Source organism: Oncorhynchus masou, chromosome 29 (assembly GCF_036934945.1).
Source record: "Oncorhynchus masou masou isolate Uvic2021 chromosome 29, UVic_Omas_1.1, whole genome shotgun sequence".
Classification (NCBI taxonomy): Eukaryota; Metazoa; Chordata; class Actinopteri; order Salmoniformes; family Salmonidae; genus Oncorhynchus; species Oncorhynchus masou.
The window spans coordinates 58,329,990-58,348,089 of record NC_088240.1 but is presented as its reverse complement, the minus strand read 5'-3'; the positions used below and the strand labels follow the sequence as shown (position 1 = coordinate 58,348,089).

Sequence of the window (18,100 nt, the reverse complement as noted above, 5' to 3'; positions counted from 1 at the left end):
GGGACACTAATCTGGGCTCTTATAAGAAATCCCGCTACGACCTCCGACGTGCGATCGAATAGTCAAAATGTCAATACAGGACTAAGATCTAATCCTACTACACCAGCAGTCATGCTCGTCGGATGTGGCAGGCTTGCAAACTATCATGGATTACAAAGGGAAACCCAGCCGTGAGCTGCCCAGTGAAGCGAGCCTACCAGATGAGCTAAATTCCTTCTATGCTCGCTTTGAGGCAAGCAACACTGAACCATGCATGAGTGCACCAGCTGTTCCGGATGACTGTGTGATCTCACTCTCTGTAGCCGATGTGAGGTAGACCTTTAAACAGGTTAACATTCACAAGGCAGCGGGGCCAGACAGATTACCAGGACACGTACTTTGAGCATGCGCTGACCAGCTGGCAATTGTTTTCACTGATATTTTCAACCTCTCCCTGACCCAGTCTGTAAAACCTACATGTTTCAAGCAGACCACCATAGTGCCTGTATCTATGAACACCATGGTAACCTGTCTAAATGACCATCGCCCTGTAGCACTCACAGCCATGAAATGTTTTGAAAGGCTGGTCATGGCTCACATCAACGCCATCATCCCAGACACCATGGACCTACTCCAATTCATAGGTTGCCCCAACAGATCCACAGATGACGCAATCTCTAGTATTCTCACAGGCGTTCCATAAATGCCTTCCATACTCTAGACGTGAATTGGGGACCCCGATCAGAAACTATATCCTCAGGCACCCCGTTGTGACTGGATACGTGGGTGAAAAGGGCCTCCACAGTCTGTAGAGCCGTAGGGAGCCCGGGCAAAGGAAGAAGGCGGCAGGACTTAGAAAAATGATCCACCACGACCAGACTCGTGGTGTTACCCCACGATGGGGGAAGATCCATCACGAAATCCCCTGATAGGTGTGACCATGGTCATTGTGGAACGGGAAGGGGTTGTAATTTCCCTCTGGGCAGGTGTCTAGGTGCCTTGCACTGTGGGCATACCGAACAGGAGGAAACATACACCCTCACGTCCTTAGCTAAAGTGGGCCACCAATACTTCCCAGCAAGGCAGCGCACCGTCTGACCGATGCCAGGATGACCAGAGGAGGGTGACGTGTGAGCCCAACAGATCAAACGATCGCGGACATCAAATGGAACGTACAGACGCCCAGCAGGACACTCAGGGGGGTTGGCTCTGCACCCGACGCGTGCTCGATGTCCGCGTCCACCTCCCATACCACCGGTGCCAAAAAGCGAGAAGCTGGAATTATGGGAGTGGGATCCGTGGACCGCTCCTCTGTATCATACAGCCGGGACAGTGTGTCTGCCTTCACGTTCTGGGAACCTGGTTTGTAGGAAAGTGTGAAAATGAAACGGGTAAAAAACATGGCCCACCTTCCTTGACGAGGGTTCAGTCTCCTTGCTGCTCGAATCTACTCCAGATTGCGGTGGTCAGTTCAAATGAGAAAAGGGTGTCTAGCCCCCTCAAGCCAATGTCTCTACGCTTTCAGAGCCATGACAACAGCTAATAACTCCCGGTCCCCCACATCTTAGTTTCGCTCCGCCGGGCTGAGCTTTTTCGAAAAGAATACACAGGGGTTGGAGCTTTAGTGGTGTACCCGAGTGCTGAGACAGAACGCAAGTGCCAAATTGGCATATTCGGGGGGAATGTGCATGGTGGAAACCTGGTTTGGACTCTCCACCGTAGTAGCACCTAAGGAAACACCAACACACCTCCCTGAACACTAACAGGACCATTCCTTGAGAGCCCTCTGTTGCCACAAAATAATAGGATCATGAGAGGCCAACCAAGGAATACCCAATACAACAGGAAACGCAGGAGAATCGATCAGGAAGAGACTAATTCTCTCCTCGTGACCCCCCTGCGTTCTCATAGCAATGGGCGCTGTGACCTCCCCAATTAGCCCCAACCCCAAAGGATGACTATCTAAGGCATGTACAGGGAAGGGAACATCAACAGGAACAATAGGAATCCCTAATCTATGTGCCAAGGAGAGGTCAATAAAGTTCCCAGCTGCGCCTGAATCTACTAGCGCTTTATGCTGGGAATGTGGGGAGAACTCAGGAAATTCTGTAGGTAACCACATGTGTGCAACAGAGGGCTCTGGGTGAGTTGTGTGCTTACTCACCTGGGATGACCCACCAGTGCTCCGCCTGCTACCTCGACTTCCTGGAGAACCACTCCAGCACCGACCAGCAGTGTGCCCTCTGCGGCCACAGTTGTTGCAGGGAATGGTCCCCTCTCCGGTCCCCCTCATAGCAGCCCCTCCTAACTCCATAGATGTGGGATCCAATGTGCTGGGTAATGGAACGGGCGGACCCCGATCCAGACGTCCACGGGAGGCCAACAGGTTATCGAGCCGGATAGACAAGTTCACCAGCTGGTCCAGGTTGAGAGTAGTGTCCCTGCAGGCTAGCTCCCTATGAACGTCCTCACGTAAACTACACCAGTAGTGGTCGATCAGGGCCCGCTCACTCCATCCCACACCAGCTGCCAGAGTTCGAAGTCCAGTGCGAACTCTTGAGCGCTCCTCATACCTTGTCCTAGATGAAAAAATCTCTCTCCCACCTCTCTCCCTTCAGGTGGTTGATCAAAAACTACTAGAAAGCGGCGGGAGAAGTCCTCGTAGTATTCCAGAGTCGAACCTTCCCTTCCCTAGATGGCGTTGGCCCACTCCAGGGCTTTTCAGTCAGGCAGGAGATGAGAGCGCCCACTTTCTCGCATCCGGAAGGAGCCGGCTAAAAAGCTGCCAGGTAGAGCTCCAGCTGGAGTAGGAACCCCTGGCACCCGGCAACTGATCCGCCATACGCTCTTGGGAGCGAGAGCTGAATCCCACTGGGACTTGACGACGGAGGGGTGGACATCGGTGTAGGTTGAGGCGTGGGTGGAGGTGTATTAGCGTTGACAGGAAAGCTTCCTCTCTCCCATCTGTCCATAGTTTGCAACACGCGATCCATGGCTGTCCCTAGCCGGTTTAACATGGTCACGTGCTGCTGAACGCGCTCCTCTACTGGGAGAGAAGGGCTGGCTGTACCTGCTGACTCCATTTGAATGGTCTGTGATTCTGTCAGGGATTGGGTGCAGAGTGAAAGCAGAGTCAGGTGCAGGACACAGGTATAGAGTAATCCAACTGAGTTTACTCAAAGAATAAAGCAAAATTCCAAATAGGAACATACAACACAACTCTAACACAAACACAACCACTAACGACCTGAACAATCACGGACAGAACAGAAATGTATGTCAGATGGTTAAATAGGGAATGTAATGAGGGAATGTAAAACAGGTGTGTGTGTAATCAGACAAAACAAAACTAAACAGAAAAATGGATCGGTAGTGACTAGAAAGCCGGTGACGTCGACCGCCGAACACCACCCGAACAAGGAGAAGGGCCGAGTTCGGCGGAAGTCGTGACATTCAGACAACTCATTCTACCTTCTTCCTATTGGCTACTTAGCTTATTGAAGCCTGTCTCAAAATACTACACTGCCCCTTTAAGACAATAAAAAGCTCAATGTGCATACGTTGCTACATGCAGCTTTTGCTTTGATCTCAAAACAAGCTCATCTACTCACGACCGCTCATGCTGTAAACACAGTCCAGTTCTAAGTAAATGGCACAGATCCATATATGGCAATGGCCTATTTGCATATAGGCCTACTGCAGCTCTGATTGTTTATGCAGCACCGGTCTGTGTAGAGTACGGGCTGAGTAGTCCATGTCAATGCTATAGAATCCTACTCCGATGCGTACTGCCTACAACAAAATATATTGCATAGTTTGTTTTGTTTCAGTATGTTGCACTGAAAATGGCTAGTATTGCGTTGATTCAATCACAATTGCCAAGGTAAAGGGAAACTTTGATAGTGTTAACAGGAACAGTGGTCAACAACCTTTTCTGGGGCAAGATCACTTTGTGAGTCAAAATGCAAGCCGAGATCTATAGCTCAGATTTTTTTACAACATGACTTAAAAAACGTAAGCCTATGCAACATTAACCCATTAAAACAGTACTGTAGCAATGAGGTTTGTGCAGTAAGCTATAGGCCCAATACATTATCACCGCATATTAGCTTGAATGGCCCTTCCAATGCATTGTTGTTCGGGACATTTTTAAAAATTATATTTCAAACTTTGAGGTAGACTATATGATCACACCGGTAATAGATCCGTTGTTGTATTACTTGTGAGGCACAGCTGAGTGAGTATACATTTATATAATTAGCTTTTTATTTTTATTTTACTGGGCTGATGGTGCCTGCATCTGATGGTCAGTCTCAGCAGACTGAAGGTTTGTCTCTTAACGTCCCTACGCTTTCCCTTTCCTCAGTAGACCAAAAAGAAAAAAAAGAGACACCACCGTCTTCCAGCTGATGGCAGAACTCGAGTCGCACTGCATTATTTTGTGGTTGTTACTCCTATGAACAGAGAAAGTGAAATATTCCTCGATATTAAAAAAGACCCAAGCCACTAATAATAACAACAACGCAAGCCTATAGATACACATTCCTACTCATTCATTACTGCTGCAGTGCTTGTTGTAGCTCTGAGTGGAAATAGGAAGAATGAGCATTTTATGGCTGGTAAAAGTGTTTAATACAAAGTGTTGACAGTGCTGAGTAAGAACTTAAACATGAACTCACTCTTTGCTGTATTCGTTGACAGTCTCTCTCTAGTCATGGTTTTAAACGTTTTGAAATATCACAGTATCAAGTTTGCTGTAGCTTTCTGTTATGCCTGCTACGTTACTGTAAACACGGTGATCTGAGCCATCTGATTGGCCAGCGTTAGGCCCATAGTGCACTTGATTTGCTCCCCGGGCCCGCAAGGACGGCAGAGTTTGTACCTTCAGACACATGAAATGGTTAAAAATGGCAACAGTTCGCCTACCCAGCACGCAGGGCAGCTGAATCGGGTGCACCTACCGCTAACCGCCCAAGATGGATAAAACAAAATAGGAACACAAGGCTTTATTATTATTATTTTTTACAGAAATATTTGGCTATCGACTAGGAATGCCTTGTCGATCGACCGGTTGGCGACCACTGCTCTAGAAAGTTGAGTGAAGTTCAATCTCGTGCTTCGCTCTGTGGGCTGATACAGTCTTGAGGCTACTGTGCATGTGCACAGCTTAGAGTGAACATTGGTAGAGTGCGTACGGCCCAGTATATATCACCTCTATACCAGGCGGTGTCAGAGAAAGGCCCAAACAATTGTCAAAGACTCCATCCACCCAAGTAATAGACAGTTCTCTCTGCTACTGCACAGCAAGTGGTACTGATGCACCAAGTCTGGAACCAACAGGACCTTGAACAGCCTCTATCCCAAAGCCATAAGACTGCTAAAAAGTTAGTCTGGGTAGCTATTGGTTAACTATTTATATATTTGCACGGACCATTTTTGCACTCTTTTGACTCATCACATATGCTGCTGCTGCTGTTTACTATCTATCCTGTTGCCTTGTGACTTATCCCTAACTTAGCTTATCCCTAACTACAGTGCATTCAGACCCCTTGACTTTTCCCACATTTTGTTATGTTACAGCCTTATTCTAACATTTTTTCAATTGTTTTTTTCCCATCATCAATCTACACACAATACCCCACAACGACAAAGCAAAAACAGGTTTGTAGAAATGTTTGCAAATGTAAAAAAAGAAAGAACATTCAGCGATATATATATGCACGTTTGGGCACTGGTCTCTCCCTCGAGAGCTTTTGTGGTCCCTCGCCGATATAGGCTTGGCGTAGACAGCGTCCCATAAATAATTGAGAGGATTGGAAAAGGCTATTTAACGTAGAGCTCTACAAAGCATATTTTGGAACCGCAACACTCCTCAGTCCTCTCCCCTGCCTCCGACAGGAAGACACGGTGAGACAAATTAGAGCTGCTCTGCTGCCCGTTGATTCTTAACATGTCATTTAAGATAAGACAAGACGTAAGATTTAATTCAATGAGTATGGTTGTTTGTGTGTAATGTACGAGCGTGCCTGTGTGATTTTTTTTTTGCAGTGTTTGTTTTTGTAAGGGTTGTAAGTGTAACAGTAGCTTTCCTGTCTTATGTGTCTTGCAGGGAAAAAACACACATAAGACACTGGTTTGACACACGCTGTACACGGGGGACACAGAGGGCCTAGAGAGATAGGTTATGGAGTACAGGGCAGACACACAGACAGACGGCGTGAACTGGACACCCCAGTGTACAGGACCAGCATGCCTCAGATTCCTGATGCTCGTCTGTCCAACCTTCTAGGCCCTAGCCTGGCCTGCTCACCCCTCTGCCTTTCACTGTTTGTCTATATATAGCCATTGCAGGCCTGGGCTTGAATACTATTCGAAAGCATTTCAAGTACTTTAGCTGTGTTTGATTGAGCTTGACTGGCACAATGGGACCATTTTAGAATAGTTGAAACAAGTGCAAAAACTGCCCATCGTGTACTCCAGGCAGGCTGAAGTAAATTCTCAAAGTATTTGAAAGATTTAAAATAGTATTTGAACCCAGGTTTGATAGAAAGTAGCGACCCCTCAACATGGAAATCTGCAGTGTCATAGTGTTCATTATTTAGACTGATTCTAGAAGCACTTCTCAGGGTCTGTGCAAGGCGTCTGTTAGAGTGGTAGGAACACTCCAAGTAGCATAAAAACACATTAAGTGTGTGTGTGTGCACGCGTAAAATGCTGTTATCGAGCATTGAATTGCACTGCAAATGCCTTGCCTTGTTCTCTCTTTTTATCGAGTCTCCCTCAATGATATACTGTGCCAAAGGGATTTTCCGTGTTGAGTAAAGAGGTGGCTGTGGACTGATTTATGCAACATGTATTATGAATCATGTAAATGGTGACCGCCTTGTAAAGAGGGAGAAAGGCTCTCTCATGGGTTTTGACTGTAGGTTCTCCCAGGGTAGAAAGATTCAGGGGAGACATTACAGTACTGTGAAGGTAATGGCGTAAAGGTAGTGCTTCAAGGTACTGTATTTGGTCTCTTCAAAATGTAGAGAGACCAAACAAAGAACGTGCCTATTGCTCACTCAACAAAGTTCCAGTTTATTCTGGGAGTAGTAATGTGGCGGGAATGATTGTGAAACAGCTATTTCGAAGACAATTCGCACTTCAAAACACACCGGTTGGACAGCAGAGTCTACCTCATGACATGCTTATTGCATATCCCTATTTAGAAGTTGTTTTAGATGTGTTTACGCTCAGATGACTTGGGTCACTGTGCGACGCCAGAAGGAAGCATTTGAATGGTTACTCGACAGTAAATCAAGTAATGGTTATGTCAGAATTCATTGAGTACATCTGTGCAAATATCGGATTTGCATTTTGAAAAGCACAGTGAGTTAAATTGCAGGTAGCGTGTCAACGTTTGGTTGCTGTGCTGTGCCCCAATCCTGTTTGCGGTCAGGGTAACTGGCATGGGGTTACCAGGCTTGTTGCTCAGGGCCTGTATTCATAAAGCATCTTAGAGTAGGAGTGCCGATCTAGGATCAGGTACTGTTTGTCCATGTCATCTTATTCATGATGATATCAAAGTCCAAACTGATCCTAGATCAGCACTCATACTCTGGGCACGGATGACTAAATGTCAATACCACATAGAATATTATTCAGTGAGACCAGCAGAGTGTCTATTCTTTTGGTCTTTGTATCAGCCATCTGTTGTCGTGAAGCGCAGGGATGCAGGCAGCCAGAATATCACGTCCATAATGTCCCTCGTTTCTCTCCACTGCACCAAAACACCATGGAATATTAATTAACCAAACCTCCCCTGGCCTGCAGCACAACACAAAACAACACCTCTCATTTCCTCCGACTCTTACGCTTTCGCTTACGCTAAGGTTTCATTTGTATTCAGCCTACTGAACACTGTGCCTGCAGACCGGGCTTTCTTGCACATTTACATCATAGACTCTACACTGTATATACCAACGCCCGATTATCAGAGCGGTCGCACTCAGCACTGCTACCCATCGTGTTGTTGATGACAATAGTCCTCAGGTGTTAATGAGTTTGCTATGATATGCTCCCTCAGGGGTATATGAGAGCAACACAGTTCCTGTCTGTCAAAGACTGTGACCTTTGGATTCTACCTTGCCATATCTAGCCCAGGGAATGTAACACGTACGTGTGACTAGATGTGAAGTAGGGTAAAATAGTAAGAAGGGGGGGGGGTTGAGTGTATTATGTTGTGTGATGTGTTGGCTGGGGTTCACAGCGTTAGTTGAATAACTTTGCTCAATATGACTGCAATTTTCTAACCTGGCTACTAGATCACTGAGAGAGGCAGGGATTGCTTTTTACATCAAAAGATCAAATGCAAAGCAATCATAGCTATTGTTAAAGTGGACTGAAAACACTTTCTCATCCACTCAAAAGGGCACATCAGGAGTTTGGTTTTGGGGCATTGTGACATTGTCTCTTCGGGACACTTTGTCTCCTCCTCGTGAGTCAGTTTGATCCATTGAGATGTGGTCTGTCTTTGTCTGAAGTCTGTGACGGAGCCAGGGTGGAAAGAGGGGTTAGCTTGATCATTACATAGTTCCAGATTTCTCACTGTCCCATGTGGATGACATCACAAGCTCCCACATTGTCAGAGAGAGGGGGAAGGAAAAGGAAGCCCGGTGGTGGTAATTTGGGGTGGTTGAGACTTGAGAGTGACTTCACCCATTTGGCTTTAGCCAAAATAGTCTCAAAACCGCAATTATAAATGGGCTCTGCCATCTACTTTTGCTCTCGAATGGGGAAGCTGTGTGAATCCTTCACTCAGTGTTATTCTGTCAGGACATGCAGTTCTGTGTAGGCTAGGCTTTCTGTTTTGGTTGACCTTATTTTCACTTATTTGTTTGGTTTCACATGGGTTTGTGGTGTGCATCTAATTTGGCCACCTACTAAATCCCTTTATGATGAGGGATTCTAGTTGTCATCCTCTGCACGCTCTCTCTCTCTGTCCCTCTTTCTGTTTCTCTCTCCCTTTCTCCATATACCTCCCTTTTTATATCTCCTCTCTCTCTTGCTCTCTCCCCCTCTCCATCTCCCTCTTTCTCCCCCCCTATCTCTGCCCTCGCTCTGTGCCCTCTTTCTGTTTCCCCCTCTCTATATATCTTACCCTCTGACTCTTCTCCCTGTCATTGCAGTGGGGTTGGCAGCAGGCCCAGTACCATACAATGGCTCCTCTCTCTCTGAGTATATCACTAAGCTCATCCACCTCGCTGGCTCAGTACTTATTTAACAGTGGCAGGCTTTCAAAATGAGACTGCTGTGTATCTGTCTCATCTCAGCTGGTTGGTCTTTTCCATGAGTTGAGCTCTGGTTGGTCTTTTCTATGAGTTGAGCTCTGGCTGGTCTTTTCCATGAGTTGAGCTCTGGTTGGTCTTTTCTATGAGTTGAGCTCTGGCTGGTCTTTTCCATGAGTTGAGCTCTGGCTAGTCTTTTCTATGAGTTGAGCTCTGGCTGGTCTTTTCTATGAGCTGAGCTTTGGCTGGTCTTTTCTATGAGTTGAGCTCTGGCTGGTCTTTTCTATGAGTTGAGCTCTGGCTGGTCTTTTCTATGAGTTGAGCTCTGGCTGGTCTTTTCTATGAGTTGAGCTCTGGCTGGTCTTTTCTATGAGTTGAGCTCTGACTGGTCTTTTCTATGAGTTGAGCTCTGGCTGGTCTTTTCTATGAGTTGATCTCTGGCTGGTCTTTTCTATGAGTTGATCTCTGGCTGGTCTTTTCTATGAGTTGAGCTCTGGCTGGTCTTTTCTATGAGTTGAGCTCTGGTTGGTCTTTTCTATGAGTTGATCTCTGGCTGGTCTTTTCTATGAGCTGACCTCTGGCTGGTCTTTTCCAGGAGGTCTGATGTCTATGTCAACAGAGGGATGCAGGAGAGCTTAGTTATGACTAGAGGAGTAGCTAGGAGGGACTGGAATGCAACTCGTAAAACCTCAGTACGTTTTTGCTTGAAGTAACAAATATATGTAGCACTCTTGGATGATGTGATTCAATTTAAAGTTTAAATGTCAAATGGTGTTTATATTGATATACAGTGGGGAGAACAAGTATTTGATACACTGCCGATTTTGCAAGTTTTCCTACTTACAAAGCATGTAGAGATCTGTAAAAAAAAATGTAATCATAGGTACACTTCAACTGTGAGAGACAGAATCTAACACAAAAATCCAGAAAATCACATTGTATGATTTTTAAGTAATTAATTTGCATTTTATTGCATGACATAAGTATTTGATCACCTACCAACCAGTAAGAATTCCGGCTCTCACAGACCTGTTTCTTTAAGAAGCCCTCCTGTTCTGGCCAAGACCAGAGAGCTGTGTAAGGACATCAGAGATAGAATTGTAGACCTGCACAAGGCTGGGATGGGCTACAGGACAATAGGCAAGCAGCTCCTGTCTGTGGTCCTTTGTGACATACCTGCTCCACCGTCATTGTTTTTAGCCCTGAATGAATCATTTAAAGCACGTTGCCCCAGTGTTTACCCTGAGAGACTATGTTGAAGAAACTCGGCTCAATGCTGAGTGTTGCATAAGGAATGTAGGGTGACAGTGCTGAGTGGACAAAGGAGCCAAATATTCCCCCCTAGGACTTTGTGAGGCCTCCAGAGCCTGGGCAAAGTTATGTTTGAGCAGGGAGCTTCAGGCACAAGCTGCCAAGTGTGAGTCACACTGCCACTGAGGCACTGACCCAGTCGTAGAGCTCTCGCAACCAACACGCTGTCCAACACCCTGTCCAACTGTTTCTATGCCTAAAGGTTTTTGCAGGTGCAACCTGTGATTCCATTGTGGTCACAGGTTGAAATGCACACACAATCAAGGCCCAATTAAGTTGTACACACACAATAACAAACTTTGTGCCACCTAATCCGTGTTCAGTATACTCAAAAAGACAGACAATACTTTTTAGTATGAAACTACACCTTTAAAATGTTCTGTTTGGCTAAATTAAGGATGACTTTTGTCATAAAGAGAGGAACCTGCATGTATTTTGTCCCCCCCCCCTCTCTAAATCAATCCGCTCCTCCCCGGTAGAATCATCAAGAGGCAGACAGGCAATTGCCTTGTTTGTTCTGCCAGGGAGAGAATTCACTCAGCCCTGACTGTCGATGAATCAGCCGGATGTTCTGGGAAAGGAGCGTGGGGTAAAGTTAGAGAAGCAGACCAGCGAACCGAGATCTTGTAGCTATTAGAGTGCTTAGTGGACTAAGCTTTGGTTTGCCAGTGGGTGAGATGTACAGTGGGGCAAAAAAGTATTTAGTCAGCCACCAATTGTGCAAGTTCTCCCACTTAAAAAGATGAGAGAGGCCTGTAATTTTCATCATAGGTACACTTCAACTATGACAGACAAAATGAGAGAAAAAAAATCCTGAAAATCACATTGTAGGATTTTTAATGAATTTATTTGCAAATTATGGTGGAAAATAAGTATTTGGTCAATAACAAAAGTTTATCTTAATACTTTTGGCAATGACTGAGTTCAAATGTTTTCTGTAAGTCTTCACAAGGTTTTCACACACTGTTGCTGGTATTTTGGCCCATTCCTCCATGCAGATCTCCTCTAGAGCAGTGATGTTTTGGGGCTGTTGCTGGGCAACACAGACTTTCAACTCTCTCCAAAGATTTTCTATGGGGTTGAGATCTGGAGACTGGCTAGGCCCCTCCAGAACCTTGAAATGCTTCTTACAAAGCCACTCCTTCATTGCCCAGGCGGTGTGTTTGGGATCATTGTCATGCTGAAAGACATTACATTTACATTTAAGTCATTTAGCAGACGCTCTTATCCAGAGCGACTTACAAATTGGATATATACGCATACACGATAATTATTACCCCCCTACACGTGCATTTGTCTCAGGATAGAGTAAAGGGATCTCTTACCGTGACCCAAGGAAGGGATAAGGTCACACTTGTTGAGCACGAAGATCAGATGCTTCCACGGCTTCTCCTTCCTCATGTAGGTCTCGATGCTCTGCGAGCGCGTACCCATGGGGTCGCGGGCATCCAGCACCTGTATGATGACGTCTGATGAGTCTATCACCTTGCAGAGTTCTCCCAGCCACGTTTCATCTTCAATGCCCTTGTTGATGGAAGGATGTTTTCACTCAAAATCTCAGGATACATGGCCCCATTCATTCTTTCCTTTACACGGATCAGTCTTCCTGGTCCCTTTGCAGAAAAACAGCCCCAAAGCATGATGTTTCCACCCCCATGCTTCACAGTAGGTATGGTGTTCTTTGGATGCAACTCAGCATTCTTTGTCCTCCAAACACAACGAGTTGAGTTTTTACCAAAAAGTTATATTTTGGTTTCATCTGACCATATGACATTCTCCCAATCTTCTTCTGGATCATCCAAATGCTCTCTAGCAAACTTCAGACGGGCCTGGACATGTACTGGCTTAAGCAGGGGGACACTGCAGGATTTGAATCCCTGGTGGCGTAGTGTGTTACTGAAGGTAGGCTTTGTTACTTTGGTCCCAGCTCTCTGCAGGTCATCACTAGGTCCCCCCGTGTGGTTCTGGGATTTTTGCTCACTGTTCTTGTGATCATTTTGACCCCACGGGGTGAGATCTTGCGTTGAGCCCCAGATCGAGGGAGATTATCAGTGGTCTTGTATGTCTTCCATTTCCTAATAATTGCTCCCACAGTTGATTTCTTCAAACCAAGCTGCTTACCTATTGCAGATTCAGTCTTCCCAGCCTGGTGCAGGTCTACAATTTTGTTTCTGGTGTCCTTTGACAGCTCTTTGATCTTGGCCATATTGGAGTTTGGAGTGTGACTGTTTGAGGTTGTGGACAGGTGTCTTTTATACTGATAACAAGTTCAAACAGGTGCCATTAATAGAGGTAACGAGTGGAGAACAGAGGAGCCTCTTAAAGAAGAAGTTACAGGTCTGTGAGAGTCAGAAATCTTGCTTGTTTGTAGGTGACCAAATACTTATTTTCCACCATAATTTGCAAATATATTCATTAAAAATCCTACAATGTGATTTTCTGGATTTTTTTTCTAATTTTGTCTGTCATAGTTGAAGTGTACATATGATCAAAATTACAGGCCTCTCTCATCTTTTTAAGTGTGAGAACTTGCTCAATTGGTGGCTGACTAAATACTTTTTTGCCCCACTGTATATCATATCGTTATTGTCATGATGTGCTTTATCATTCTTGTGTGTTTATTGTTTTACATTATTGAGGCTGAGAGTTAGTTGAGTAGCTCAGCAGAGACCACAACGCATTTTGATCTCATACTATGACTTGCTGGTACAGTATGTATGTACAGTGAACTGCAGGTATTTGTGTTACGATCATTTGCATGTTATTGGATCCTAAGCATTTTATGATCATAAGCATTGTGCTATATAAAGTTCCTCCATGGACAAGGGGTTTCCTAATCAACCTTGATTCCACCTGTTGCCCCTGTTACCTTCTAGAGACTATAAAGTAGATCAATACAACATCACTCAGACCCACTTCCAGACAAGCTGCTGTTTTGGAATGAGGACAGGTTGAATTCCATCACTATATTGTGGTGTGTTAACGCTTCTCACTCTGCCATTTTCTCACCTGGCTTCTTCCTCTCTCTTTCTCCGACCAGCTCCCCACCCGGCTCAGGACCCAAACCCCACAAAGGAAGACGCTGAGGGGTTGACAAGCCCCTATAAAACAGGCCCAGCCCAGATAATGGAAACCTACACGAAAAAGGACAAAGAAAAGAAAGTAGGGACTCACACAAAACTGGACGTCATCCCGAAGTCACCTGCTACACCGACGTTGCCCATGCCTGGCTCAAGTCCTAGCCCCAAACCTAATAAAGGTAAGTCTCCCTATAATGTGATGTTACAAGTAACAAAGGAAATGGTGTGAAAATGGCTGCCCATTAGCAGTGGTGTAAAGTACTTAAGTAAAAATAATTGAAAGTACTACCTAAGAAGTTTTTTGGGGGTATCTGTACTTTACTTTAAAGTGTATATTTTTGAAAACGTTTATTTTTTACTTCACTACATTCCTAAAGAAAATAATGTGCTTTTTTACTCCATACATTTTCCATGACACCCTAAAGTAATCATTACATTTTGAATGCTTAGCAGGACAGGACAATTGTCAAATTCAAGCACTTATCAAGTGAACATCCCTGGTCATCCCTACTGACTCTGATCTGGCGGACTCACTAAACACGAATACTTCATTTCAAAGATGCCTGAGTGTGGAACCGTGCCCCTGGCTATCTGTCAATAAAACAAAACAAGAAAACAGTGCCGTCTGGTTTGCTGAATATAAGCAATTTGAAATGATTTATACTTTTACTTTTACTACTTAAGTATATTTTGCAGTTACATTTACTTTTGATACCTTAGTGTATTTAAAACCAAATACTTTTAGACTTTTACCTAAGTAGTATATTACTGGGTGACTTTCACTTTTACTTGAGTCATTTTCTATTAAGTTTCTTTACATTTATTAGTATGTGTTTCTATCTACCATAGAGCATTTGAAGTAGTTTATGACCATTTTCAGGGGTAGAAACACAGCATTAGATGTCCATGGTTGTGTAATAAAGGCTATCTTCCTGTGATTATTGAGCAATTACCTCAGCACTCAAGTGATGTCATCTGACCCCTCGGGTGGAAAAAAATGGTTCAGTCCAGAATTTTCCTGACCACAGGCGTTCAGTGCTGGGGGTAAATCCAATAGACCTGGTGCAGGGGGTTAGTTACAGCGCTTACAGCTCACATGACAAAATCCATTAATCCATTAAGCTAGAATTGTTTTGCAGTAGGTTTATAGAATTTGGCCAAAATGTTTTTTGTTTGTAGTTGTTGTAATTTCTGATGCGATGTTGAGTGGATGACTAGTGCTATTTGTGTGTAGCTCAGTTGGTAGAGCAAGGCACGCCAGGGTTGTGAGTTCGATTCCCACGGGGGAACAGTATGAAAATGTATGCACTCACTAATGTAAATCGCTCTGGACAAGAATGTATTTGCTAACAGGCTAATCGCTAACAGGCTATAGCTAGCCTGCTTGCTAATCACCTCCGGTCTCTAATAAAAGTTGGAGGAATTAATCTGACTGGGCATCACATTTCACTGAGTGATGCCAGGGGGGCATTTAGCCTAGCTTGACCCGCTGTTGCACCACCACCACATTTGTTTCCACAATGCCACTACTTGTCCTGGCCCCAGCACTGTAGCACATACAAACACTAAGAAATATGTTTTGGGGGATTTGTGAACATAGTCTTACTTCCTTTCTGCCCATTTTATTCTTTGCCCATTCATCTATTGACTGTGGTCATGGTCTATTTAACTGTAGCGTGAGGTGGCAGAGCTAATCCAAATTAGTTCTACTGACTAACTTCCCCAGATGATCACAGTAACACCAAATTAGAATACTGGTTTTGGTGTGCCAGATCCGATACAGTCAGATCAAGGAGCTCATTTTAGCGACATTCTAATTGAACTGCAGGATCCCTCAGTAGATAACAGATCTCAGATCAGCTTTTGTAAAGTAAAATATATTGGTAGCAATTTACTTAAAGCCGACAGGTATAATGCTTTATAACCTAACATAAGCCTTTGTAGTGTCTTATGACAAGGGTTATAATGTTATGTCTCTGGAAGGTCTGTTGGAAGCATTTGAGCACCAATAAGTCAACACACTTCTGAGACAGCACATTCTAAAAGGGCTTTTGTCACTTCCTCTCCATCAGGTTGCCTTTCTGCTCAGTCATATGCAAGCTAACTTCTGTGTTATATCTTACCCCGAGGGTAGGAGGAAAAGGATGAGAAACAGTCTGCAGCTCTTAATTAGCTCAATTAAATGGCAAGGCATGCATTTGGGAGCACTACCTCCATAATGTCCGCTTTAATTATACTTTGGCACATCTCAGCCTTGGGTCTGACAGCTCATGGCATTTGGCCACCGGCGGTCCGTTGCCTCCCGGGAGGTTTTCAAGAGATCATTAAACGGCCAGGGATTTTACTCTCCACTGTCAGGGGGCCCTGCTGCTTCAGTTCAGCCAACCACACACACACACACACACACACACACACACACACACACACACACACACACACACACACACACACACACACACACACACACACACACACACACACACACTCCCCCAAACAGCTCCCCCAAACCCCTCTCCATGGCACTTGTTAATTGTTGCTATGGAGAATTGGTTTTTACTGTAACACTTTCTTGTGGATTTCCCATGGACATAAATACAGTGCCTTCAGAAAGTATTCACACCCCTTGTCTTTTTCCACATTTTGTTGTGTTACAGCTTTCAATTTAGAATGGATTCAATTTAGATGTTTTGTCACAGGCCTCCACACAATACCGCATAATGTCAAAGTAGTATCATGTTTTTGGAAATTTTAACAAATGTTTGAGTCAATAAGTATTCAACCCCTTTGTTATGGCAAGCCTAAATAAGTTCAGGAGTAAATGTATGCTTACGTTCGTCATACGATTGAGACCAAGGCGCAGCGTGGTCTACTTTATCTAAAGAATGAAACACTGAACAAACTAACAAAACGAACCGTGAAGCTATATGAATAGTGCAGACAGGCAACTAAACATAGAACAAGATCCCACAAACACCAATGGGAAATGGCTACCTAAATATGATCCCCGATTAGAGACAACGATAAACAGCTGCCTCTGATTGGGAACCATATCAGGCCACCATAAACATACAAATACCTAGACCTACCAAACCCTAGACATACAAAACCCCTAGACAATACAAAACCCCTAGACAATACAAAACTAGCGTATCCACCCTAGTCACACCCTGACCTAACCAAAATATAAAGAAAACAGAGACATCTCAGGTCAGGGCGTGACAACATCATCTCTGAACCCCACACATACAATTATCTGCAAGGTCCCTCATTCAAGCAGGAAATTTCAAACACAGATTCAATCACAAAGACCAGGGATGTTTTCCAATGCCCCGCAAAGAAGGGCACTTAAAAAAAGCAGACATTGACTATTCATTTGAGCAAGTTATTAATTACAATTTGGATGGTGCATCAATACACCCAGTCACAACAAAGATAAATGCGTCCTTCCTACCTCCGTTAGCCGGAGACGAAGGAAACCTCTCAGGGATTTCACCATGAGGCAAAGGGTGACGTTAAAACAGTTTCATAGTTTAATAGCTGTGATAGGAGCAAACTGAGGATGGATCAAAAACACCGAAGTTACTCCACAATACTAACTAAACTAATTGACAGAGTGAAAAGAAGGAAGCCTGTACACAAAACAATAGCCTAAAACACAAGGCCAAATCTACACTGGATTTGCATACCAAGAAGACAATGAATGTTCCTGAGTGACCAAGTTACAGTTTTGACTTTAATCTGCTTGAAAATCTATGGTGAGACTCAAATGGTTGTCTAGCAATGATCAACAGCCAATTTGATAGAGCTTGAAGATTTTTTGTTATAATTCTTGGCAAATATTGCACAATCCAGGTGTGCAAAGAAAGTTCTTAGAGACTTACGAAGAAATACTCACAGATGTCATCGCCTCCAAAGGTGATTCTAACCTGTACTGTGAATACTTACGTAAATGAGATATTTCTGCATTTCATTTTCAAAAAATTTGCACAAATTTCTAAAAACATGTTTTCACCCATATCATTATGGGCTATTGTGTGTAGATGGGTGAGGAAAAAAATATGTACATGTTTTTACATTTTGAATTCAGGCGGTAACACAACAAAATATGAAATAATATGAATGCTTACTGAAGGCACTGTATAGCCAGAAAACTATGCCCATCTTTGTCCAATGAGAGAAGTGGTCCATTATAAAGGATACCCATTGGATATGCCCGGACAAAAGTTCCCTATACATTCAACTCGGAACCCAGAACCAAATCCTGTGTGCGCTAGCTAGGTACTTTGTCTTTACAGTCTGCCATGACATCTATGGATCAAACTGCTCCTCTATTCCTTTCAAAAAGGCAAGTAAAACAGATGACAGAGAACCATATTGTTGAGATTTGAGGAGTACGCTGCTAACAGTCTGGAACCCAAACACGCTGCAGTGTTTCTGGGTCAGCTTGATTCTGTTTCTGTC

The 18,100-nt window shown here is 44.2% G+C and overlaps 1 protein-coding gene across 6 annotated transcripts in view; it reads left to right on the top strand.

Moving 5' to 3' along the window:
* Positions 1–18,100, top strand: part of map7d1a (MAP7 domain containing 1a) — a 63,091-nt gene that overhangs the window by 16,491 nt on the left and 28,500 nt on the right. For all 6 annotated transcript variants that reach the window (XM_064945432.1, XM_064945430.1, XM_064945431.1 and 3 more), the window contains exon 2: positions 13,600–13,818. In XM_064945432.1, the coding sequence (XP_064801504.1) occupies positions 13,600–13,818 (219 nt within the window). The remainder of the gene's footprint in view (positions 1–13,599; positions 13,819–18,100) is intronic.